Source organism: Echinops telfairi, unplaced genomic scaffold (genome assembly GCF_000313985.2).
Source record: "Echinops telfairi isolate 266 unplaced genomic scaffold, ASM31398v2 ScPeMD7_5868;HRSCAF=6743_1, whole genome shotgun sequence".
In the NCBI taxonomy this organism is placed as follows: Eukaryota; Metazoa; Chordata; class Mammalia; order Afrosoricida; family Tenrecidae; genus Echinops; species Echinops telfairi.
Window position 1 is genome coordinate 10,072,025 of NW_022109768.1, and position 25,191 is coordinate 10,097,215.

Below are 25,191 nucleotides of genomic sequence, written 5' to 3' on the forward strand. Positions count from 1 at the left end.
ATCCATCCATCCATCCATTGTGTCGAGCACATTTGTTGCCCTCATTATTCTCAAAACATTTTCTTTCTATTTGAGCCCTTGGTATTAGCTCCTCATTTTCTCCCCCACCCTCCCTCCCTCACAAACCCTTGATAATTTATAAATTATTATTTTTTCATGTTTTACACCGTCTGATGTCTCCCTTTACCCACTTTTCTGTTGTCCATGTTCCAGGGAGGGGGTTTTATGTAGATCATTGTGATTCGCTCCCATTTTCTTCCCACCTTCTTTTTCCCCTCCTGGTATAGCTACTCTCATTATTGGTTCTGAGGGGTTTATCTGTCCTGGATTCCCTGTGTTTCCAGCTCTTATCTGTACCAGTATATGTAAAAACTAAAAATCATGCTTGAACTAAAAGAAACTACACCTACTGCCTGTACTATAAATACTACAAGTGGATGGATCCAACAAAAAGAAATGGAATCTCGCTCAGTTTAGGAAGCCAGAAGCCGACAGTCAGGGCACCACTAGGGGAAGCTGTCTTTCTCTCTCAGCTCAAGGAAGGTCCTGCTTCCTTTCCACGTCCATGGGCCCAGACTTCTATGGAGATCTCCACGTGTCTGCGAATCAATATGCCTCTGGCCCTTCTGATCTCTGCTTGCTGTTTAATCTCTTTTGTATCTCAAAAGAGAACAACCCAATCCTGTATATTGTATCCTGCCTCATTATCTAATTGCCTCTAATACTGGCACATTAACATCACAGAGATTACAATTTACAACACCTAAAATAATTACATCAGATCACAAAATGGGGGAATAATTGCATACCACTAAGAATTACACAGTGTCACTATGAGTCAGGATTGACTCCATGGCAGGGAGTCTTTTGTTTTTATTTTTAATTACCGTTTGACTTTTGTGCCATGCACTTGTAGTTAATTATAAAAATATAAAAGAATATATGTAAGATAATAAACAGAGAATTAAATGACCACTATTTCTCATGTGACTCAAGCAAAGAAGTACAATCATGGTCATAATCATATTTTCAAGAAAAAAGGCTATTAAGTTGGGAGAACATTAAAAATAAAACCCAAATTCCCTGCTACAGTCGAGATGTCACAAGCCTAGAGGAGAGCAAAGCACCGCCCCCGTGGGTTTCTAAGACTGCAACTCTTTAAGCGTGTAGGGAGCCTCATCTTTCCTCCTGCAGAGCAGCTGGTGGTCTTGAACTGTAGCCTAGTGGTTACACCAGCTCACAATATTAGAGAGTACTGGTAGATCCAAAATGCCAGACCTATCATTCATCTTAGTGAGCTTGAAGACTTTTTTTTTTTTTAGTGCAAAGAAGATAGTGGATTCCTTTTGAAAACTTCTTGGAAGACCTATAAAAATGCCATCAAAAGTAGAAGGAGCACTCAAATACTGTACAGCTTGCTAGACTAATAAAACTTAAATATAGACAGCGCATGACAAATACACGTAGGCGTACTCTGTACGGTTGATTAAAGCTTGGCTCGCCTTGTGCTTCCCCCAACAGCTGGCAAAGATTCAGTAAGTAGAACCGAACTGGCCAATGGTTCGTTTTGTTCCACTACTTTTAGATCACACCGTCATGGTTATTTTGACCCTGGCCCATGTAAGTCTTTGGAGTAATAGAGGTCTCTCAGAATTGGCCACAATGAGTTGACACCTTTCTCTTTAAGGTCTTTGCTCATCCTCCTGGCTACCAACGCAAAAGTTTCAAATCAGTCATTCTTGACAGCCTTAAAAATCCTACTTCATTCAGGATAAACAATACTTTGGTTGGTTTGAAAAGACATTTCTTAGACAGCCCAGCTACCTCCTACGCCGTCAGAGTTTCAAAGAAGGCTATAAAGAGAGTGACAGCTGCTTGAGTTCAGAACTGGAAATTAAAATAAAAGCATTAGAAGTGAAGGAGAGGGAGAAACCACCACCAGGAGACAAGCTGTAAAGACTTTCTCTCTTCTATAAATTCTAGTTACCTGCCATGAACTTCTTTTCCTCCACAGAAGCAGCTATGTATTTTTTTTTTTTAAGCAGTTAAATAAGCCTCTCACCCCACCGCTAAGACAGGGGAAAATTCTCAACCCACACAGAAGCATTTTTAAGATAATATAGGAAGTCACATAAGAAGTTCATTTTTGCTTTGTCACCAACATTAGTGGGGCTGAGCTTCATGGGAGAAGCCAATGCAGGGGAGAAGGCTTACATGATTTATGGGAATGCCACAACTCAATTACAGCCCTGAAATTTCTGACTGCCTTTTCCAACCCATTGATCTCATCATTGCAAAAGTGAGTTAAGAAAAAAATCTGTCTATATATACAGTCATTGATTCAAGCCGAGTCTTAGATTTAACTGCACAATACAGTAGTCCCACATCAAGGATTCATAACATGGTTCTGAGGAGATAGCAAGAGGCCCCAGTTTTTAGGAAATTATTACCCAAAGCCTACCCATTAAATTCAAGGCAAACCCCCCCCCTTTTTTTCAATGATAACAATTTTAAGAGAAGCAAGGTTTCCAAGCTTAAGACAAAGTTCTGCTTGTCCCCCGTTAATTGTACTTACATCTACGATGCTGAGAAGCAGCAAAAGAATCGATAGGTCTGTGAGAAGACGTCGACAGCTGCAGAATGTCACTTAGGATGCATGCCAACAATGGCGTGACAGTGACTCTCTCACCGAGTATCCTCCTAACATTTGGGGGAAGGTAGGTAAGTTCATATATAAAACACTCCATAAAGAGGATTTCTAAAGATGCTTTCTTGGGGGCAGGATAAGAGAGCACAGAATGAGCATGACTGTTAGCTACTGGCCCTTGGCTGCTACTGAAACAAATGTCTCATGGTACAATTATTTAGAGTTCTGGGGTGGCATGAATGGTTATTGCCCTTAGCTTCCAGCTGAAAGGCTGGAGGTTCAATTCCACCCAGGAGGTGCCTTAGGAAAAACACCTGGCAATCTACTTCTAAAAAAATCAGCCATTGAAAACCCAGTTGTTGTTGTTGTTGTTAGGTGCTGTTAGGTGTTGTTAGGTGTCGATTCCAACCAATTGCATACAGCAAAACGAAACACCACCTGGTGCTGGGCCAACCTCACACTTGCTCTGATGTTTGAAACCACTGCTGCAGTCACTGCGTCAATCCATCCTTGGGAAGGCCTCCCTCCTTTTCTCAGCCCCTTTACCAAGCACGATGCCCTTCTCCATTGATTCTCAGGAACATGGCTGCACTTCTTCCAAGGCAGGTTTGCTTGTTCTTTTGGCAGTCTGTTACTTTTGATATTCACTCACTCACTCACTCACTCACTCACTCACTCACTCACTCACTCACTCAATGCCACTGAGTCAATTCCAACTATTAGCTATTCTTCTCCAACACCATTAATCTAAATGTGCTTATTCTAACTCAGTATTCATTATTCAGCATCCAACTTTCACATGGATAAATGGCGATAGAAAAAACCATGGCTTAGTCATCACCCTTGCTTTGCAACACTTCAAAAAAGGCCTATGTAGCAGGCTTATCCCATGCAATGTGTCATTTGAGCACATGGCTGCTGCTTCCCTGAGCACTGATTGTGGATCCAAGCAAGATGGATGAAATTCTTGACTACGTCAATCAATCCTCTATTTATCATGATGTTTATCTATTGATTGGTCCAATTGTGAGGGAGGGCAAACCCTATGGATCGCATTTCTACTCTGCCGCGCACGTGGCAGTCATCCGTTGGAATGGATTCAACCGCAAGTGGGATTAGTAACACAGGCATTGACCCTTGTCCCCTAAGAGTCTTTGAGTGAATATGGAAGTATGTCAAAGAGGTAAATCAACCCCTCTGCCACAGAGTCAACTCTGACTCATAGTGACCTTAAATGACAAAGTAGAATTGCTCCATAGAGTTTCCAAACTTGTTAATTTGGGGAACAGATTTCTTCATCTTTCTTTTATGGAGCAGCTGATGGGCTCCAACCGGTGACTTATTGGTTTGCAGCCCAATGCTTAACTCGTTGTGTCATAAGGGCTCCTTCAAGGAGGTAAAGTAGGAAAAACACGAGCTCTACATAGTTCATACAAAAACTCAAACCTGTTACTATTGAACTGACCCCAACTCATGGCATCCCCATCTGATACAAAAAACCCCCGCAAATAACCCCTGAGCTACCAAAGATTGTATTGGTTGGAATCTTTGTGAAAGTGAATTGCCAAGCTTCTCATCTATGGTGACTCCGGGTAGGTTTGAACCTCCAGCCTTTTGGTTAGTAACCAAGTGCAAACCATGTCTACCACCCAGGGACCTGCATGAATGTGAAACTGTTTTTCCATAAGAAAGCATAACATTTTTCTATTTAATATTTCTCTCTGCATTAACTTCCCAAAGAGTATTTAGACCAATATATTCCTACTATTTTTTACTAATATGTTTCGAAAGCAGTTTCATAGAAGAATGTGGGTCTGTAGTGCAGTAAATTCCCTCCTAGCCACAGTCGTCCGTTCTGTGATGCATTGCCAATCCCAGCTATTACGTGTGGCTACAGTTCATGTAGGAGTGAGTGATCTGCTATGCCAATAAGACAAGATTAAGGTGGGAGAGATCATCAGTCCCTAACTACGAAATAAACACAAACACAGCTTTATCTAGGGCCCTGGTAACGATGAGCTAAGCATTAGGCTTCTAACCATATGGTCAGTGTTTCAAATCCACTAGCCACTCTATGGGAGTGAGATGAGACTGTCTGCTGATATAAGAGTTGGAATTGACTCAATGCTAGGGAGTGGTTTGGGTACTGAGTTTAAAATGTGGTTACTATTCATGTCTACAACCTACTGTCACCTCCTACACCCCAGCAATGAGGAAGTCCCAGCCATTTGGGTTCCACTGCTCTCTCTTCCAGAAGCTCCTTTCCCTTTCGATCCCCGCTTCTAATTCAAGCTGACAGCATCATCATCCTAAATTACTTCTTCAACCTTTTAGCAGGAACAACTTGATTCCTAAAGACCAGGAGTCAACAAACTTCTGAGACAGAAGAGCCAATCCTGTCCCTCAGAACAATTAAAAAATGATTCGAGAGCCATAACTATATTTTTACAAACAAGTGAACTCGCCATCCTCTGAATAAGATGCTTTCAATTTTATTTCAGAGCCACACGCACAGACTGAAAGAGCCACGTGTGGCTCGTGAGCTGCAGTTTGCTGACCCTGCTCCAGACAGATGAACTCATGGCCGCGGAATCAACTCCAACTCACAGCCGTCCCACGGGGCCAAGGAAACGGACTCCATCGCACTTCTATCTTTATAAGGACAGGCAGCCTCGTCATCCTCCTGCAGCGTCACCAGGGCTGAGGGCTCGTCGTGTGGTTAGCACCCGATGTTAAACCCCTGTGCCCCCAAGGCTCATACAGAGAGAGCAAGTCTGATTACATTCCCTTAACGGACACTTCCAACAAGTTACAGCTCCACCATCTTCCTGGGAAACATCCAGTGAGTAGTTCTCTGATCACTTCAAATATAAGGTGCTTTAAGAATAAGAAGAAACAGCAGTAGGTAACATTGGCGTGCTTCCTATGTGCCAGACACTATGGTAAAGCCTCCTGGCCACCTTAACCTTCAGGCTCACTCCCAAGTGGCAGATGTCATTTCTACTCCGATTTTAACGTATAAAAAGTTGATTTAAAAGAGGAGAAGCACGTTGCCCATGAATGAGTGCACAATCAGAGTCCACACTCCATAATGCAAGCTTCCTTATGCCATTTTCTCCAGGTGGGCTCTCACCTTGTCTGCCCAAACTGTTGGTGGAGTTTCCCTTTTGGTAATCACGGGGGGCAGCCTCCTCACTGTCACACCTGCCCTTGTTCAGTGCTGCAGCCATGCCCTCATCCATGCTAACCCCTCAAAACAACTCCGCCCCAGGTTTGTCCATGAAACCTCTCCCGCCTCCTACAGCACTGGAGTTCTCTGGCTTCAGTTCTCACTGTCTACCCACCCCACTGGGCACTCAGTGCCACATACCCTTATCTCAGCACAGAGACACACAGAGCCGGAGAGTCCGGCAGGGATTCCTTGAAAGCAGGAGCTGAGGGTGGCATGCGGAGGAGCACATAAAAGTCCTTTTGAGAGATTATGAAGGAGAATTCTGATTTCAGCGTGCAGTGCTACCAAAACCACTATTACAGAAGGCTGTTGTTAGCTGCCATTTCAGTTGCTTTTGACTCCTGATGAGCCCCTGTATAACGGACCGAAACTCGGCCTGGTCCCGGGCCACCCTCACAATTGCTGTTAAGTTCGAGCCCACTGTTGCAGTCACTGTGTCCGTCCATCTCGTCAAGGGTCTTCCTCTGTTTTGCCGATCTTCTCCTGTACCAAACATGATTGCCTTTTCATGTCAAAGCAGGTGCTCCGGGGCCTTCTGGCTGTCCTTCCCCCAAGTCAGACGTGCTGCTTCCTCTGGAAGTCAATGACACTTTCACCATTAGTCACCGACACCACAATTCAAACACCAATTATTCTCCAATCTTTCTCATTCGCGGCCCAACTTCCACATGCTTCCGAGGAGGCAATTGAAAGTATCATGGCTTGGACCAGGCACACCCTAATCTTCAACATGGCACCTCTCCCCCTGAACACTTTAAATAGGGCTTGTGCAGCAGATTTGTCCAATGCAATCCATTGGTTTCTTAATTGCTACTTCCATGAGCACTGACTATGGGTCCGAGTAAAATGTGTTCTTTGACAACTCTGATCCTTTCTCCAGTTACCAGGATGTTTTCTACTGGTCCAGTGGTGGGCTTTTGTGTTTCTTTACACTGATCGATTAAAAAATCCAAACTGCATCGCATCTTTTGTGATGAAAAACAAGAAAGCGCTGTATTTTAAAGGCCTTACAGTGGCCTGCTTTCCCTTTGGCTCGTTTGTCAAAATACAACCATATTCTTTCAACTTACTTGAGGTGGCTAACTTCTACAACCAGCCAGCATGACTCTTAACATCTCTCATTTAAATGTTAGCTCGCCGTTCACATTTCTGATTTGGTATTTCGGAAGCCAAAAGGGTTTCCACAAATGGCTTAGTTGGAGAACTGATTCTAGAGACAGATGCAGGTCAGGGCATGTCCTTACTCAGGCCAGAAGGAAAAAGGACATGCCTCCAGAGATCTGTTCTGTGATCCATCCTGAACTCCACAGCAGTGAGTCTTTTCAGGGGGTATCTTTAAGGTTTTGAACCCACCTGCCTCATGGTCTCTCCCACATCGCGGGACTACCTACAAGACCGGAGGTTCTGCAGTCAGATTCAAATGCAAAGAGCCAACATGAGGATACCCAAGTAAGACCTACCCTGAGATCATGTCAATCCCAGGCAATTCGCTTGCAAGATGACTGTTTTCAGCTCTCTATACATCAATTTTTAAGTTCCCCAAATAAATGAACTGCTATATCATGTGCCAAAAAAGACAGGGACCGTAAACTGCAAGCAGATACAAATAAAGAACAGGCCGGTCAATGCCCAGTTCTGCATAAACTAACCCACTTCCCACACCTTCATTCAAAATGTTTCCTCTGCCGTGCATGAAAAATAACCAGGGTCATTTCATTTCAGAGCACATCATGAACGTGCCTGGTGGTGGAGGGAGTTGCCACGCAGGACACCAAACTCACTGCCCTGCAGTCCCCGCCACCTCCGGACCGCTCTCTCTAGCTAAGAGGCAGCAAGAGCATCTTTTGGAGCAGGCACGGAAACACAAGTGTCATAAACACTCGGCCTTTTAAGAGTGACTACCCTGTTGCCACCTCGTCCAGTGCAACCCACAGGGACCCTGCAGAAGGCAGTTAACCTGCCCCATACAGTTCCCAAGGCTGCACATCTTGACAGAAGCAGACTGCCACGCCTTTCTCCCTCGATTGAGACCACCAATTTTCCGATTTGAAAAATAAAGACACCACAAGGGATTCGTACTTTACTATTATATCTAAGGAAACAGGGCTATGTAAGAATAGAGGGAAAGCAAACCTATGCTTTTTTTAATCCGCTCTTGGTACCACTTAGAAACCCACTTCACAACCATGAGGTATCGAAGGGATCAGGTATAAGGCATCATCAGAACAAAAAAATCTTACCATAGTGAATGATGGGGGGAGTGCGGCGTGGAGACCCAAAGCCCATTAGTAGGCCACTGGAGATCCCCTTGCAGAGGGGTCTTGGGGAGGAGATGAGCCAGTCAGGGTGCGATGTAACAACGATGAAAAATACAACTTTCCTCTAGTTCCTAAATGTTTCCTCCCCGCTCCCACTACCATAACTCAAATTCGGCCTTGCAAGTCTGGCTAGACCAGAGGATGTACACTGGTACAGATAGGAACTGAAAATACAGGGAATCCAGGGCGGATGAGCCCTACATGACCAGTGGTGTGAGTGGCGAAACAGGGAGGATAGAGGGAGAGAGGGTAGGAAAGAGGGAACCGATTACAAGGAACTATATGTGACCCCCTCCCGGGGGGACGGACAACGGAAAAGTGGGTGAAGGGAGACATCGGACAGGGCAAGATATGACAAAATACCCATTTATAAACTATCAAGGGCTCATGAGGGAGGGGGGAGTGGGGAGGGAGGGGAAAAATGAGGACCTAATGCAGGGGGTTTAAGTGGAGAGAAAATGTTTTGAGAATGATGAGGGCAATGAATGTACAAATGCGCTTTACACAATTGATGTGTGTATGGATTGTGATAAGAGTTGTATGAGCCCCTAATAAAATGATTAAAACAAACAAACAAAAAAGAAACCCACTTCAGATTTTTTGGAGCATCATAAATGCTATTTCTTAACAAGTTACCCGGACAAATCTACTTAGCTTTGCAGTTCATCAGACTATTACAGGCTACGAGAAAATGAACAAACAACAAAATACAAGGATTTTTATCAAGATTCTAAAGCTGCTTTATTGGGTGTGGTGGCGGGGAGGGGATCTAGCTAAGTATCCTTCTATCCATTTCAGCCTGTACATATTATCAATACAGATTTCTAAACGAGAAAATTTAAAGCGGTGTGTAGATAAGTTTAAAATCATTTAATTATCTTTTACATAAACCAGGAACGCGTTTTTGGAACACAATGTGGATAAATATGCCACACCCAATTAAAATCTTCATTACAATTAAGACCCCGGGTTTCTTTAGTGAAACTGGTCGTCCCTCCATGAAAGAAATGGAGGAGCATTAAATCACACAAGACAATTCATGTCCAACCGCAGAGAAGTTCTATCCTAGTCTCTGACTCCAGGCCACGACTGAATTCAGATGGTTTGCTATCGCCATAGCGTGGCTTATGTGAACAGCCTTGCTGACTCTCTGCAAATGACTTTTTGATCTGCTCCATCTTCAACTGAAACCAATTCTAAGTACTTTCCAGGGCTGGCTGTTGGAATCATCCCATAGCTTCATACTCTTATTTAATGGAGAAGAAGAAATAACAGACCACAAACCACCTCACTCAAATACCAAATCTCTGACCGAATCACTAGGCTGAGTAACATCTCCAATCAAGCTAGAACCTCATTTGGTCAGTTCCTTGAATCTCAGCACACAATCTAACTTGTAAGCAAAAAACATGTGTCGTGGATTTCACTAAGTCAAATTTAGCTTATGCTACAATGAGAAAATTGAGGGGATGGGGAAGCGTTCGCATTAACATTTTCTACCACACTCATATAAACCAGGAAAAGCAATCAACCAAAATTGGCTGGGATGCACCAACAGTAGATAAACATGGAGAAAAACATGCAAGAAGAAAAAAAGATGAATCATTTCAAAATCATCATGTAGAGGTGACAATTATAAAGGATGATCCAGGATATTGGTAATAAGAATATATCATTTCTTTCTTTTTTTTGGAGGGGGAAACATTTCTATATCTAAGTGATATTCAGTGGCACGAGATTCGACTTCAGTCCTCTCTAACTGTGTGAGTCCCTGAAAACGTGCATTTACCGCCTCTCTTCTCATGATTTGAAGGTGCTCTGGTGGTGTAGTGGTTTTGGTCGGGCTGCTAACCACAAGCTCAGCAGTTTGAAATCATCCACCGCGCCACAGGAGAAAGACGAGGTTTGATGCTACCATAAAACGTTACCCACGGGAACAGTTCATTCTACTTTGAACTACTGGACCACTATGAGTTGAAAATTGCCTGAAGAGCACGTGAGCTTGAGCTTGGTGGCGGGTACATGCTAGACTGCTATCGACAAGGTTGCTGGTTCAAACTCATCCGTAGCTCCAAGGGGGAAAGATGAGGCTTTCTACTCTCATAAAGATTCATAACCAGAAACCCTCAAGAGCCGGTCCACTCTATACTACAGGGTCACAAAGAGTTGGAGTCGACTCAGGAACAGAGATTTTGGTTGAGTTGGTTCTCTTCATGTGATCCCAAATTATTTTTAGAATATGAAAGTCTATGGCAAACTACGGATCCGACTGACTCTGTTTGCTCTGGAAAACTCTTCACATGGTGTAAGTTTCACTAATAGTTATTATTACTATTTTAGCTCATAAGCCCTAACGTGAAATAAAACCACTCCAAGACTAACCTCGGGTTCCTTGTTGCAGACAGCTGTCCAAATAATGCAAATCAAGAAGAATTAATATAAAGTTATAGAGTATTTTGTAAGAGACAAAACGTAGAATAGAATACCAATAATGAACACAAAAACTAAAATAGATGAATATTTGATGTATCTTTCCTTTAGAATAAAATAATTTTTAAGAATTACAATCCTAAAAATATATACACCCGAAAATTAGGAAACCCTTGATTGTACATCACCTTGAAAATTCCCATCAAGATATGCTAAATATTATGAGAGCAGTTTCTTACTCATAATCATGTAACAGTCCAACAACCAACAGATTAATACACTATACAAACGGGATGTGTTGATTCAATTCCTAAAATGCCACACAAAAGATGTGCTACTAAAATAAGATTCTCTCCTTTGTCATTTCCCTTTTGAAATAGTCATTCCAGTTTTAGGTTCTATTCTATCCGTTCCGAATTTCCTTTCACCCCTCCGATTTCTGCTACCTCTGCTGACTTCATTGTTTATTCCACTTCCACGACAGCCCATGTGAGATATACAAGAAGGTGCAAGTCAAGCCAGTCAGTTTTACTCCTTATTGGCAACTCTACTGAGAGAGAGTGAGAGTGGGAAGAGGAAAAAAAGAGAATGAAAAAGTTAGCTGGGATCAGAAGTTGAAACAAATGTCTCAGAGCACTGAAATTATAGGTGGAATTTAAACGAAGCTCTGAAATTACAGGCTGGTGTATGCCCTTCTCTGGGAAAGAAGGATCTGACTGCAGCACTAATAGTCATATCATAAGTCTCTAGGTCTAAAGCCATGTGAAAGACCTTCCCCCTTCCGGCACTCTGGGTTACTGCAGGGAGCAACTGAGTCCTCCGGGGTTGAAGATGATGGTGACTTGCCTTGCACGGCTCTTTGGCCTTGGATGATGTAGCTGTTTATGGGATCGTCGCGGTATTTGTTCCCACCCTCCAACCCTTTCTCCCTTTGAGGAGCATCTCACATTTTCAAACCAATATAACCGTAGTTTCTCAAAAGAATAATAAATGAATTGATTTCTTCAATCGATATGAGGAAGTTTCAAAAAGTTCACAGGCCAATTCCATTGTCTTTCAATTCCACTTTGAAGGCTCGTGGTGCAGGTGTACTTAAGCAAGAAAAAACCTGAAACTCAGTTCAAGTTCAAGGAAATGTGCCGAGAGGGATGAGGTTCCAAAACAAAGCAGCCCCTCTGCGGCACAAGTAGTGTTTGACACCAGCCGTCACCTTGCCTTCCACGCCGTGAGCACAGGACTGTGAACCGGGTTGTGGCCTCCACGATGGCTCACAGTGTCATTTTGTATGAATCGGTGCTTAGCATTCCGGTCTCTAAGCGCTCTTTAAACACTGGGCAATCGAACACGAGTGAAAGCATGTTGCCACCTGGCAGTAATTAGCAGGCTCATGGGAGCTGAGCTGAGACGGGAGATCTGCTATTTGCGTCTCCCTGCGGCAGCTCGGCTCACTCAGCCTGGCCCTGGCAGGTCAACGGCTAGTGCCTGCTGCATGACCAAGTGGTCTGCCTTCTGAGAAGGTCAGAAAAACTGGGCCAGAAGGGGTGGCACAGGCACAAACCTCGGGCAGTCGTGACCTGTGTCTGTAATGTAGATGTAGTTAACATGCGACTCTACCAGCTCGGCTCATGAAAGAGCTACTTTTAGTTCCCCTTCCATTTGTCTCAGGGTTATGTAATCTCACAGGAGGTCACACAAGCCTCCCAAAAAAGAAATTTAAGCTGTCTTTAAAAAATAAAAAAAGAACCAGGCATCACAGAGACAAACACAAAACTGAACACTTGCATTTTCTCCCTGACAATACAGCTTGACTCTCTCCCTGTTAATCTCAAAAAATTATCATTTTAAGGGGAAGGGAGATTAAAACCAAAGGAAAGAAAACTGTGGCTTGCCCTGAGGACATAGGATATGTCATATTCTTAATATGCTGTCAAGCTGAAAGATAAAATTAACATCTTACCATCTTGCAACTGAAGACACAGGTTATACACAGCCAGAGGCCTCTTGTTCCTCGGTCCTTGTCTCTTCGATTGCCTTGGGGGTGCGTTGGGGGGTGACGTTGACAGTGGGGCTGCCTCCGAGAGTGTGGCATCAGGCAGGGTCCTAAAAATCTGCCATGAAAGCACAGGGGGGCATTCATTGATTACTGTGAACAGAGGCCTGCGGATTACAACAGTAAACTATCAGTAGCAACACGAGATCAGGAGTTCATTCAGGGAAGACTGGTGTCAAAAGTCCATCCCTTCCAACGTTGGGTGCAAGTGATGAAGCCAATTGCTATTTAAACCGAAAACTTCGAAACAAAATGTCTGACTAAAGTCAAATAAAAGCAATTGTCATCCATTCCAAATAAATTCATTCTCAAACTGAACACATAGAATGATCATTATGCCATAGACGATACCACCCTCCTTCTTCACCTCTAAAGAAAGTGGTCAGGATGAACAGAAACAGACGTGCAAATATTTACTACACTAGTAAAAAAATCACTGGTTTTTATGAAATCACCTTTTGGATTCCCAACTACGTTTTTCACAAAACATTTCTGTAGCTGTGATAGACTCGTTTACTACCCTCCAACTGCTCCGTATCCTTTCCTCGTCCATTGATGAAACCCAGCATACGGGCACTGATGAAACCTAGCACAAGGGCATTGATGAAACCTAGCATACATCCATTGATGAAACCTAGCACAAGGGCATTGATGAAACCTAGCATACATCCATTGATGAAACCTAGCACAAGGGCATTGATGAAACCTAGCATACATCCACTAATGAAACCTAGCACACGGGCATTGATGAAACCTAGCATACGTCCATTGATGAAACCTAGCATACGGGCATTGATAAAACCTAGCATACATCCATTAATGAAACCTAGCATACGGGCATTGATGAAACCTAGCATAAGGGCGTCCAATCTACAAAGTCATTCATATGTCAGTATGGGAGTATTCATTGGAATGTACCACTTCTTGGCGCAGCCATTTTCCCCCCTTGGATGGAGGTGATTGGTGATAGATTTTCCAGAGCTGCCAAGACCTGAGTTCAGAGGTTTCCTATCTCCAGGAACCCTGAAGGCCCTTTGGGCTTCGGTGAAGCTGCAAAACATGTTATTTAGAGACATCATTGTAATGGCCCGGCGTCTCCACCAGGCTGACCAAAGCGCCAACGTCAAGCTCGCCCGGAAAAGGTACTGAGAGGAAGCAGTGGAGTTGTAATGAAATCGTGCATGCATTTCAACCAAACCACTCACAAGATCTCTGTCTCTGAGGAAAGGTATCGCTTATCGCCATCTATTTCACATTTAATAATCTAATAGCTGTACTAGAACCTTAGTGACCTGGAAGTTCTCACTTTAAAAAAAACAATGATACACTCATAAAAAGACACACATTTCAGCAGGGCCTTTGCTTGATACCATACTGCCCCCTCATGTGTCAAAGGAATTTAAAAACGTGATTTAAATTAAAGTGGACAAATATTTGCTAGTGAAAATTTAATTTAGTGCTCCAACTGGTAACCTGCAAACCCCATAATCCCACGGATTCTCGGTCCCAATAGGGCACTCTAGCAAATAGCAAACTACTTATCTGCCTCAGAAAGCCTCTGCTGCCTAGACTGTTGTCCGCAGCTGGATTTATCCCCGTATGTCGCTGTTCAAATTGAAGAAGGTGTGGGTGGGAAAGACAAGAGAGAAGATAGGTGGAGAAGAATATGGTAACACAGCCAGAAAGAAGAAAAGGGAGCGGACAGAATTCCATGGAAGACGATGACACCTGTGACCAATATCTGGAATAGCTCGGTAATATATCTGTTTCACTTTTGAATTTAACCATATTTTATTTGTGGAGAAAACATACACTTTAAAACATGGTCCCAGTGAATCCTTTCTACATACAACGCTCCGCTCCGAGGCCTGGCTCACATTCTTCGCGTGGCGTCCACAGTCTCACCACTCCTGCTTTCGGTGCCTCCCCTCATTCATTCAAGTTCTCACCTATGCTTTAGACTACAATCTAGTCATGATTGTACCTCCTTTTAAAACTTTAATGTGTCTTTTTAAAAATGACATGCTATTTAGGGATGTCTTTCTTTACTGTTTAAGCTACACTGTTTTTGATTGAGGATGACTTCAGGGGGACTATTTCCTTTCAAAGTTTGAAGAGAATTCTAAGACAACAGCCTTGGAAGTTCTTCCGGTCTTAACAGGTCCAGGATGACTTACCTATGTTTGATCCTTACAAATAAGGCAAATGGTTTGGGGCTGTTACTAGAATAGGAAACCAAACAGCATACTGCCCCCGGGCATCCAAAGTCCAAACAATAATAGGAGAGCTGTATTCCAAGAACCGAGACTGGATAGACGCTAACTTCCCTAAGAAACCTGCCTGGTAGTAAATCCACACTGACCGCAACATTATGAACGCTGACCATTCATTTAATCACTTTGCCCCCCCAGTGGCCCCCACCTGTCCTCACCCAAGGCAGCTCGGTGAGGAGCCGGACCACACAGCAAAGCCGGCCCAGAACAACAGGCACAGGACCAAGGCCATCAATCCTCCCTACCCAAATCCTAATTAGGTGGAACATGTTTCAAAGCTTGTAACTACTAACCACTCCCTCAATGAGCTTCAATTGTCGTGGCATTTCAAAGGATAAGACTACCCTTCAGGTCAGTTGTTAGCTGTCAGGAAGCAGCCCATGTACAATTAAACCACCGTCAATGCTGCTAAGCCCTGGTTCCATTCTACGATGGACAGCAGGTCCGGCTCGGTGATGCTTGCCTCCTAGTCTACAGACTCTGTTGAAAGTTGTTCAGCAACAGAGCAACATACAACCCTCCGCTGACAGACCGGCGGTGGGTGCACACGGAGTGCATCAGTCAGGAATCAAAATTGAGTCTCTCCCGTGTGGAAGGCAAACATGTGGCAATGAACCGCCATTGCCCTCGTGTCTCAGATAAGTACTGGTACCAAATCACGGATACTAACACTTACCATACAATTATCCGAGGTTTTAAAACTCTTTCCAGCCATGGAAGCTTAAACATACTTCTTAAACTGTGTCTTCATGTTCTTATCTGGATAATAGGAGCCATAATACTTATATCTTAGGTTATTAAAGGGATCAAAGGAGATGTTTATTATGGAACTGCTTGGTGGATAGAAGTAAATGATATCAACTAGCAAGTATAAGACATCGGGTGGTAGTATGGATACACACTGGGCTTTGATCCGCAAGGCCAGCAGTTCGACACCACCAGCCACACCTTGGGGAAAAGATGAGGCTTTCTACTCCTATAAAGAGTTATCGTCCTGAAAACTCAACCCGTCCTATCGGGTTGCTAAGAGTTGGCATTGACCAAATGGCAATGAGTTTGTTTCTGTTTTACTGGCATTTGTAATATTATGATTTACTGTATATAATTGTAACAAATAAAACCAGATCTTTATTATTCTGCACAACCACCATTGTGAAAAGGTATGAATTTCCTTAGGCCCTAAATCCCCCAAACTCAGCGCTCCAAAGGAAGTGCCGGAAGAGGACAGTAGGCAAGGGGTAAGAGGGAAGGAACAGTAAATGGAGCACCTTTTCAATTCCCAAGAATCAAACCTATCCACAATCAATTATTTTATGGATTCTTTTCTACAAGTTGGTACTGAAAATTTAGATAGATATGCCTATTACTGCCTATTTCATTTTTCTATCTAAAATTGAGTAAGCAGTTAATACGCTGTCTTTGAAGCACTTTCATAATCTCAGAGACGTATGAGGTCAGCACTGTTCCTGCCATTTTACAAGTGAGAAAGGTACCAAGGGCTCAGTGATCCCCCCGAACGAGGCTCCTGGGCTCAAAAAGACAGAGGTGTCATTTGAACAGCCAACTCTGCTCCTCCAAAGGCCCTGCTGCCAGATTATCAAGCTTCCAAAACAAACAAAATTTCATTCTTAGAGGGAAAAACTAAACCAGCAAGAGTTTTGTTCCATGGATGCTTACACAGCGGGAAGCAGACACTAACTATACAAATATACCACCAATGTGCTATATCCTTGTAGATGTTTCCAGAATGTAGTATTTTCTTTCCTTCTTTCTTTATGTATTTACCTAATGTGCTGAAGTCCTAGCCTCATTCTAAATTCGTCCTCTTCTTTTGTTTTTTAATTTAAGCTCTGCTCTCCAGTTTGCCAGAAATGATTTAACAGGCTATTCTTTTCAGACTCAGAAGAGGAGGAAACAGTAAACAGTGGAGCTAGTTACTTTAGAACTCTGACCTATTTCTTTTGGCAATCAGATTTTAGAAGCAAAATTAAGCTTATCTTGTCCTCCATTGCCAAGATCCATGCGATCTCAAAACATGGCACTGAACCTTCAATTCTAGAATCATCGTGTGGATAAAAATGCCTCTATCACACAACTCCATCTCCGGTTACCTTTGTGCAAGGGTAGAAAAACTCATGCTGAGCAATACTGAAAATTAACAGATTAAGTCTAACCAAAACTCTCTTGTCTTAATCCTCCAGATACTTAAAAGTTCTTCACAACACCTACGTATTTACAACAAATCAAACAACCTAATGACACAAAACACAGCTCCACACGTCGGTGTGTAAGGTAAGTAAGAGCTTACTCAGGGCTCCTCAGAGTGCTAGCACAAACAGATGTCTGGCACTCTTCCTCAAGTCTCAGATTCCTCAGACTCAACAAAGTGGGTGTTTATGCCCATGGGACTCAGCCATGGCAATGAATGCTGCTCCAAGCTGTTCGTGCTCTGCTACCAGGGCTCACATGTCCACTTCTCCCAGAAATATTTCGCAGATGAGAGGAAATCGCAGCAGCCTCCAAAAATGAGTTGCTTTGATATGCAACTCAAACTTACCCTTGACTCAGTTGAACACATAAATAAGTAAAATAATTAAAGGGGCTAATGGGAGAATGAGGAGTCCTGGTAGCATAGTGGTTACGTGTTGGGTTACTAACCACAAAGTCATCAGTTCAAAACCAATGGCCACTTCTCAGAAGAAAGATGAGGCTTTCTACTCCTTAACAGAATTATACTCTCAGAAATTCACAGGGACAATTCTTCCAAGGAAGTAGAAACCCTCATCTTACTCCTGAGGAACAGATAGTGGTTTCAAACTGCTGAACTTGCAGTTAGCGGTCCAACACATAACCTCTAGGCCACCACGATCCTTGAATATTAATAGAGAAAACAAATAGCATGTACAACTATTGGGTGATTGCAATGTGACTACCATTATACCAAGTCCTTGACTGACAACACTTTGAACCCAGAGCACCTTGACTCCAATATGCATGTCTCAATCACTATGCTCCCCTGCCTCTACTATGACCCAGTCACATTAAGACCGGTCATCATGACATCCTTTTGTGATGCCATACCTCCTCCTAAGTAAGTCTATGCATAAGCAGACAAGGAAACTAGAAGACAGTTGTAAATCAATGCATGCCCTTCTCCAGTATACTTTTAACCAGAAAGGATGGTCAGATTTTCTTAAAGCCTCTTATAAAATAGGCTAACTATAAAATGGTCAAGGATTACTTTCCGCACCCGAGGCTACAGTGGGATTATGGAAGCACTCACCAAACCAACTGGGGCTTGTGTGGCTCTGACTTTGCTTCAAGGTAACCTGGACTGGCCCAGCACAACTTCAGCTTTCCACGACAGGGTGATCCATACCTAGAAATCCCTGAAAACTTTCTCCAGCTACTCTTCCTGGAATTCGCATGACCCTGGAATGAAATCTGGATCCTTTATAGAAAACTTAACCAGAATTGATAATAGGGCTGACAGTGAAATACCAGTTGGGTTCAGGGTTGGTGCTAGAAATATTCTAGTGTTTCATGCTTTTTCTGGCTCATTAAACTTCAAAATCTCTAAGCTGGACAGTATCCTAGTTATCACTAGGCCAACCCCTTCATTTCACAGTTGAGCAAACGGAGACCTCTGTGGTTAAAGATTTGCTCACATGCACACCACTAGTTAGTGGCTGAGTCCGGCTTGTTTCCCACACCAAGGCTTCAATGCCAATAGCTATTTCCCATCTTTCGGGCTCTTATCCCCTCTCTCCAGCACAGTATTCTTTATTTGCATTCTCTCTTCTGGAGAGATTTTACTCAGCACTTGAGATTTCTCAAAGTGCTTTCACAAGTACTATCTGAAACATACCATAACACACAGGTCAGTGAAGCTGATAATACTCGGGAGCACTACAGGGTCTTGTTCAGAATCGCTGCTGACCACTGGCCTGAGGCCCTTTCCATTGTAACACAGGAGAGGGTGAAGGTGGGCAGCCAGGAGGAGAGGGTGGGGAGATGGTAGCAGAAAGAATAAACATGCTCAACTAGCAGTCATGCTACAAGTTCAGGCTCTATGTCCCTGACTTAGCATGAGCCTTTGAATACTAACTTCAATGTTGGCTGGCAACTCAAAATGAAAATTAAAAAAAACCTAATATACACTATCTGAAATTTACCCAATTAACAGTTTCTGTTATTGTTTCTTCTCTTAGATTTTTTTAGCATTCATTTCTGGAGACATTTTTCAGACACCTTTCTCATGTCCCATGGGTTATGCCCTACAGATTTCTGACGCTCTCTAAGCGCCTAATATATACCTGGCGGCTTTGGTTTTCTGTCGGGGATTTCCATAATCTTCCTCAATCTGACTGTACGAAGTAGAGCATATTACAAAACCTACCAACACAAGCTGGCCATTGTGGTGTCCTGCTTCTTTCCAGGATCAAGAGAGGGGGCAAGGAAAACAAGTAACAGTCCTGGGTCGAATCACATCTGCCAAAAACATGTGACAAGTTGGGTAGGCAGGTATTGAATGGTTGCCCTCAATTTCATGAACTGATGTAATTATCTTCCATTTTTTTTTAATGTGTTGTAGACCTAGCCTCTGTTAGCGAGGCAGGATTAATATGGGGTATATCCTGAGCCTATATCCTTAGAAGGGGGTATATCTCAAGGCCTAACTTTATTTAAGTCACACACCCTTACTCAAGACATATCTTTGGCTTTGATCTTACAAGAGATAACTGGAGCGAGAACGGGAACAGAGAGGGGGGACGTTGGTATCGTCGAGACAGATGAACCAGTAGAGCATATCCTTTGGACCTGGGGTCCTTGTGCAGAGAACTTCCTAGACCCCAGGGAAAGGTTGATGCCAAGATACATGGAGCTCTCCAAAGGCAACCAGGTCCACTGATGCTGAAAGGACACAACGACCAACCCTGAGACCAGAGGTCGGCAAACTCCCCTGCTCTAGATCAGCAGAGAAAAGGATGTGTCCTCCAGTTACACCCTGAGTCCAGACTTGTAGCCTCCTAAGTGATGAGAGAATAATTCTGCTGGTCAAAGCCACTCATTTGTAGTACTTGTGTTATTGCAAAACTAGATAACAAAAAGAGTAACTTTGGTAATAAACTGGGGATCTAATGGCATTAAAGAAATTTCAAATGCTCACTAAACAACTTCCCCTCCAACCTACACACTCTTGACAGAGCCAATGCTGCAGCACTCTTACATTCACTGTGTGAATGTACATTCTCACTACTATAAAATAGCTGTTTTCTGGTTTGTAAATCTTTGAGGGGGGAAAAAAAAGAACACTCCAGGTGCAGTTTTATCAATTTGCACCTGCAAACATTTGGGAACTGCAGTCTATAGTTTCCAAAGTCAGAAGAAAACACTTTCCAAACACAGCTGCACGCTTGCTTTCCATGACCAAATGTCTACAAATATACACAGTTTTCATGGAGCAAAAAGTCAGCGTCTAGCAGGAGGCCATCCCCTCTCGCCCATCACATGCAGACCAGAGGTTTATATTTCAATGTTACAGGCCCGTGTTTAAATATTTGCATAAATACTCTATGTCAACGGTATAATAGCACTTTCCTTTCTTTTCTGTCTTCAGACTCCCTTTTTCTAAAGTTCTTCTTTACCAATTCCCTCGCTGGGTCTCAAGATGTCCTTAGAAACCACTTGCTCTTAATAGCAGCCCTGACAAATCAGAACACAGGAAACTGTCACGTCAGGCCCTGAAGATGATGTCCCCACCCAGCATTAGCAGGGACTTGGATGAAAAGCGGAATCCGTCTTTGCTCAGGTTTTTACTTGTGAAACGTGTTACAGAACGAAGTGACTCGTCAGCTCAAGAAACTTTCCAGGTTAGTAGCATTTTCCTTTTAGAATACAAGTCCTTTAAACGCTTTCCTTCCAAATTACAATTTATTCATGTTACAAAAGCAGTAACTGATGGACACGAGAGTCAGTGTAGGAATGTTGGCAAACACAACCCAGCTCTTAGAAGAAAGTAAGCAACACCCATCATCTCGTCGCTCAGAAACATCTCTGCTAATATGTGGATGACGACTCATCAGGGGGTTCTTTCTTGCCCAGTGTCCTTTTCGACAAACAAGTCAATACGACAACTACATACGACAGAATCAGGCTCCTAGAACTTACCAGTGTTGTCCCTAGCCATTCATAAGGCACGTTCTTTGCTACACACACTTTCTACATAAGATGAGGTTTCTAGGCACATTAGGATAAGGCCCCTTATATCACCAGATTTCACCTCCCAATTGAAATGCTTCTAACCAGGGGTTTATAGAAAACTTACTCATACATTTTAGAAAACATTCCTAAGAGTCCAAATGCTTATAGCCAGACCATACCCAACTTTGTGTGGTAAGGTATCAACCAAGCCAGCAGCCATCAGGTTGGCTCTGCCTCACAGGGACCCTATAGGAAGCACAGACTTGTCTCTTAGGGTTTCCAAGACTTTACATCTTCATGGGAGCAGACAGGCTCATTTTCTCAAGCCAGCGGGGTGGTGGGTTAGGAACTCAATGCATGATGCCACTGCGCACCTGCGCACCTGGGCGGGAAGGTGACGCGTCCCATAGCCAGACCATCAGCCTCTTCCCTTCGGTGTGAACTGTAAAATTCATTTTGTTATCTCTTACATGTGACGACAACGTATCAGCTTTGTCTACTTCCCTTGCCGTAAAAGAGTGGTTCATGCTTTAACTTACAAATGCCAGTATGGCACTTGCTCAGGGATTATAGCTGTGTTCAAAGTGCCAAGGGAAACGGTTCCCCTCAAATAATCTTACTTCACCTACACCCTTAGACGCACCTGGGGTAATGGCACATTGTTAAGCAGAGTCACTGAATTGACAAACCTCAGAACAGTCCAGAGCCCAGAAATCCCGACATCTGCAAGCTGTGGAAAATCTAATTATCAAGCATTTGGCCCGTGTGTCAGTAAGAAATGTTTATTACCTGTCAAACTGGGTCATGTGTACTTGCCTTTGTGACAGGGAGGATTGAAAAGAAACCAGCACTGCTCAATCGTCGCATGCCCGTTAAAGGGGAGAATCTTGTCATGTGTGAGGTTCTGATGTATTTTAAAATCTCAACAAGTGAATGCGTAAGAATCATTGATGAATTTTAAAAGGAAGAGGTGAAAATTTGCCAATGGGCAGAATTGTTATAGTCTCAACATATTTCCAGGCAGATACCGGTAACTATTAACTACACCAAGAGGAAAGGGGCACTTTTGCAATTAAGAAATCTGGCAGTCACCACCTGTAGCAATTTTAAAATGCAGCCCCAAGTGCTTTGAAATTCTCCCCTTCACAAGCAGCCATCTAGCTCAGAAGCCCACCAGCCTACGTGATCACGAGGGGGCGAAGGGATCAGTTATCAGGCATCAAAGAACAAAATATCTCATTGTGTGCTCACCTCCCTGATACGATCGCTGAAGACAAATGGGTGCATAAGCAAATGTGGCGAAGAAAGCTGATGGTGCCCAGCTATCAAAAGATATAGCGTCTGGGGTCATAAAGGCTTGAAGGTAAACAAGCGGCCATCTAGCTCAGAAGCAACAAAGCCCACATGGAAGAACCACACCAGCCTGTGCGATCAAGAGGTGTCGAAGGGATCAAGTATCAGGCCTCATCAGAACAAAAAAATCTTAGCACAGTGAATGAGGAGGGGAGTGTGGAGTGGAGACCCAAAGCCCATTTGTAGGCCACTGGACATCCCCGCACAGAAGGGTCTCAGGGAGGAGATGAGCCAGTCAGGGTGCGATGTAGCAACGATGAAACACAGAATTTTCCTCTAGTTCCTACCCTAAATGCGCCCCCCCCCCCTTCCCATTATCATGATCCCAATTCTACCTTGCAAGTCTGGCTAGACCAGAGGATGTACACTGGTACAGATAGGAACTGGAAACACAGGGAATCCAGGGTGGATGATCCCTTCAGGACCAGTGGTGTGAATGGCGACACTGGGAGGGTGGAGGGAGGGTGGGTTGGAAAGGGGGAACCGATTACAAGGATCTACATGTGACCTCTTCCCTGGAGGATGGACAACAGACAAGTGGGTGAAGGGAGACGTCGGACAGGACAAGATATGACATAATAATAATTTATAAATTATCAAGGGTTCATGAGGGAGTGGGGAGCAGCGAGGGAGGGGTAAAATGAGGACCTGATGCCAGGGGCTTAGGTGGAGAACAAATGTTTTGAGAATGATGCGGGCCATGAATGGACAAATGTGCTTTACACAACTGATGTATGTATGGATTGTGATAAGAATTGTATGAGCCCCTAATAAAATGATTTTTTTTTTAATTCTCACCTTCAAGAAGTTAGGTAACTACTATATTTGCTCTCTCCCTGAATCAGCAGGCACCACTTTGCTTGAGCCACCACTACACTCAGAAATGATGTTGTCTGAGCTCTGCCACTAGGTCATGAAAGGTCCTACAGTCTTTGCCTTGTTCATCGGGCAGGATGCAATGACCTGTACGAAAGCCCAAGCTACATGAAGAGGCTTTGTGCAATTGCTGTGGCCAACGACCCCTGATAAACCAAGCCTTTGAGACACGGCAGCCTTGGCATGCAAGCACAGAAACCTGGAAGGGTTTCCCACTCTTGGAGACATCCCACCCATGGCCCCCGACATCCTGGAGCAGCAGAAAGCCACCCTTGCTTTGCCCTGTGTGAGCGTCTGCCTGTACGATCCATGAGCATAATAAAACAGTGGTTATTTCCCAACACTCAGTTTTGGAGTGGTCTGCTTTGCAACAATACGCAACCAGAATACCACCTTAATTAGTGACCAAGGTTGACTTCATCAACAGTGTGACAAACGGACATCAAGTGGGTCTTGATAGGATGCACTAAGGAGAATCAATATCAAATCCAACGATATTCCTCCCTGAGATACTTAACTTGAATCTACTCCTAAGGGAACCGTCAAATTGAAGCTCATTTTATAAAACAACTGGCTAGGACTCTTCAAAAGTGTCCACATCATGAAAGATAAAGAATGACTATGAAGTTATTCTAGACTAAAAGAGAGTAAAAACAATGCTAAATCGTTAAATGCGAGGAAAGACCTTGGATGGGGAAAATTTTCCTATAAAAGATCTCACTTGACAATTAATAAAGTCTAAATATGAACTGTATGTTGAAGCCATGCTTCTCAAACATACATGTACATAAAACATTCTGGAGGATCTTATTACGGTATGGATTCTGGCTCAGTACTTTTGGAACAGAATCTACAATTCTTCTTTTCTATCAAAGGTCCAAGAAAGGTCAATGTGTTGGTCACTAGGCTACAGCTAAATGCATTAGGTAACGATATTGTGTCAAACTTCCTGAGTTTGTCAATATTGACTTGGTTTTCAAGCAGTACATGTTGATGTATTTAAGAGTGAAGAAACATGTGTCTACAACTTACAATAATAGCAATAATAAAAATCTCATCTATAAACAGAGTTCCTCAAATGTGGTAAAATTTTAACAAATGCTGAATCTATGAAAAGGTTACAAGTAAGGGGTATGCAACTGTTTATTGAGTGATTATTGCAACTTTTCTGTCAGGTCTGAAATTTTTTCAATGAAAAGTATTCTGTAGGTTATTGTCAACAACCTGCAAGTTTGATGTTTGTGTTTCCATTTTCTGGAGGAGGAAATGGATGCTTGAAGAGATTAAGTAAATTGTGCACAATCACATCACTCATAAAGGCCTCAAGGTCATAGTGCTAATCATGTTATAGTTCATTGTGACCTTGGGGAAGTAACCTCTCCAGGCCTGTTTCCTGATGCAGCTAAAAGAGTTGCCCCGGAGCAGCCAGTTCCTAGCAACTCCTATCCTCATTCCCTGCACAGGGCAATGCCCCAAGCCCTCACTGGGGTCCTGACACATTCCTTGAGGGCAGAACTTTCTTCTCCATCCACTTGTACAGCTGAGTGAAAGGATCAGGGCAAGCACACTGAAAAGCTGTCTCCACGCAACAAAGTATAAATCGCAGGTATCTGTGTACTTTTAAATAAGTTAGCCATATGAAATGTCTTTTCAAAACATATAAAAATTTTGGAATTAAGTCCACTGCCACTGAGTCGATTCCCAGTCATAGTCACCTGGTACAAGCTCTGTGAGTTAGGCACTGGGCTAATAACTGCAAGGTCAGCAGTTCAAATTCACCAGCCGCTATACCAGGAAAACAAAAACAA

General features: G+C 43.3%; 1 protein-coding gene across 1 annotated transcript in view; it reads right to left on the reverse strand.

Moving 5' to 3' along the window:
* The window catches only part of ARHGAP10 (Rho GTPase activating protein 10), a 275,523-nt gene that overhangs the window by 46,884 nt on the left and 203,448 nt on the right, over nucleotides 1-25,191 (reverse strand). Inside the window, exon 17 of the mRNA XM_030887201.2 lies at nucleotides 12,585-12,735. Within this exon, the coding sequence (XP_030743061.2) occupies nucleotides 12,585-12,735 (151 nt within the window). The remainder of the gene's footprint in view (nucleotides 1-12,584; nucleotides 12,736-25,191) is intronic.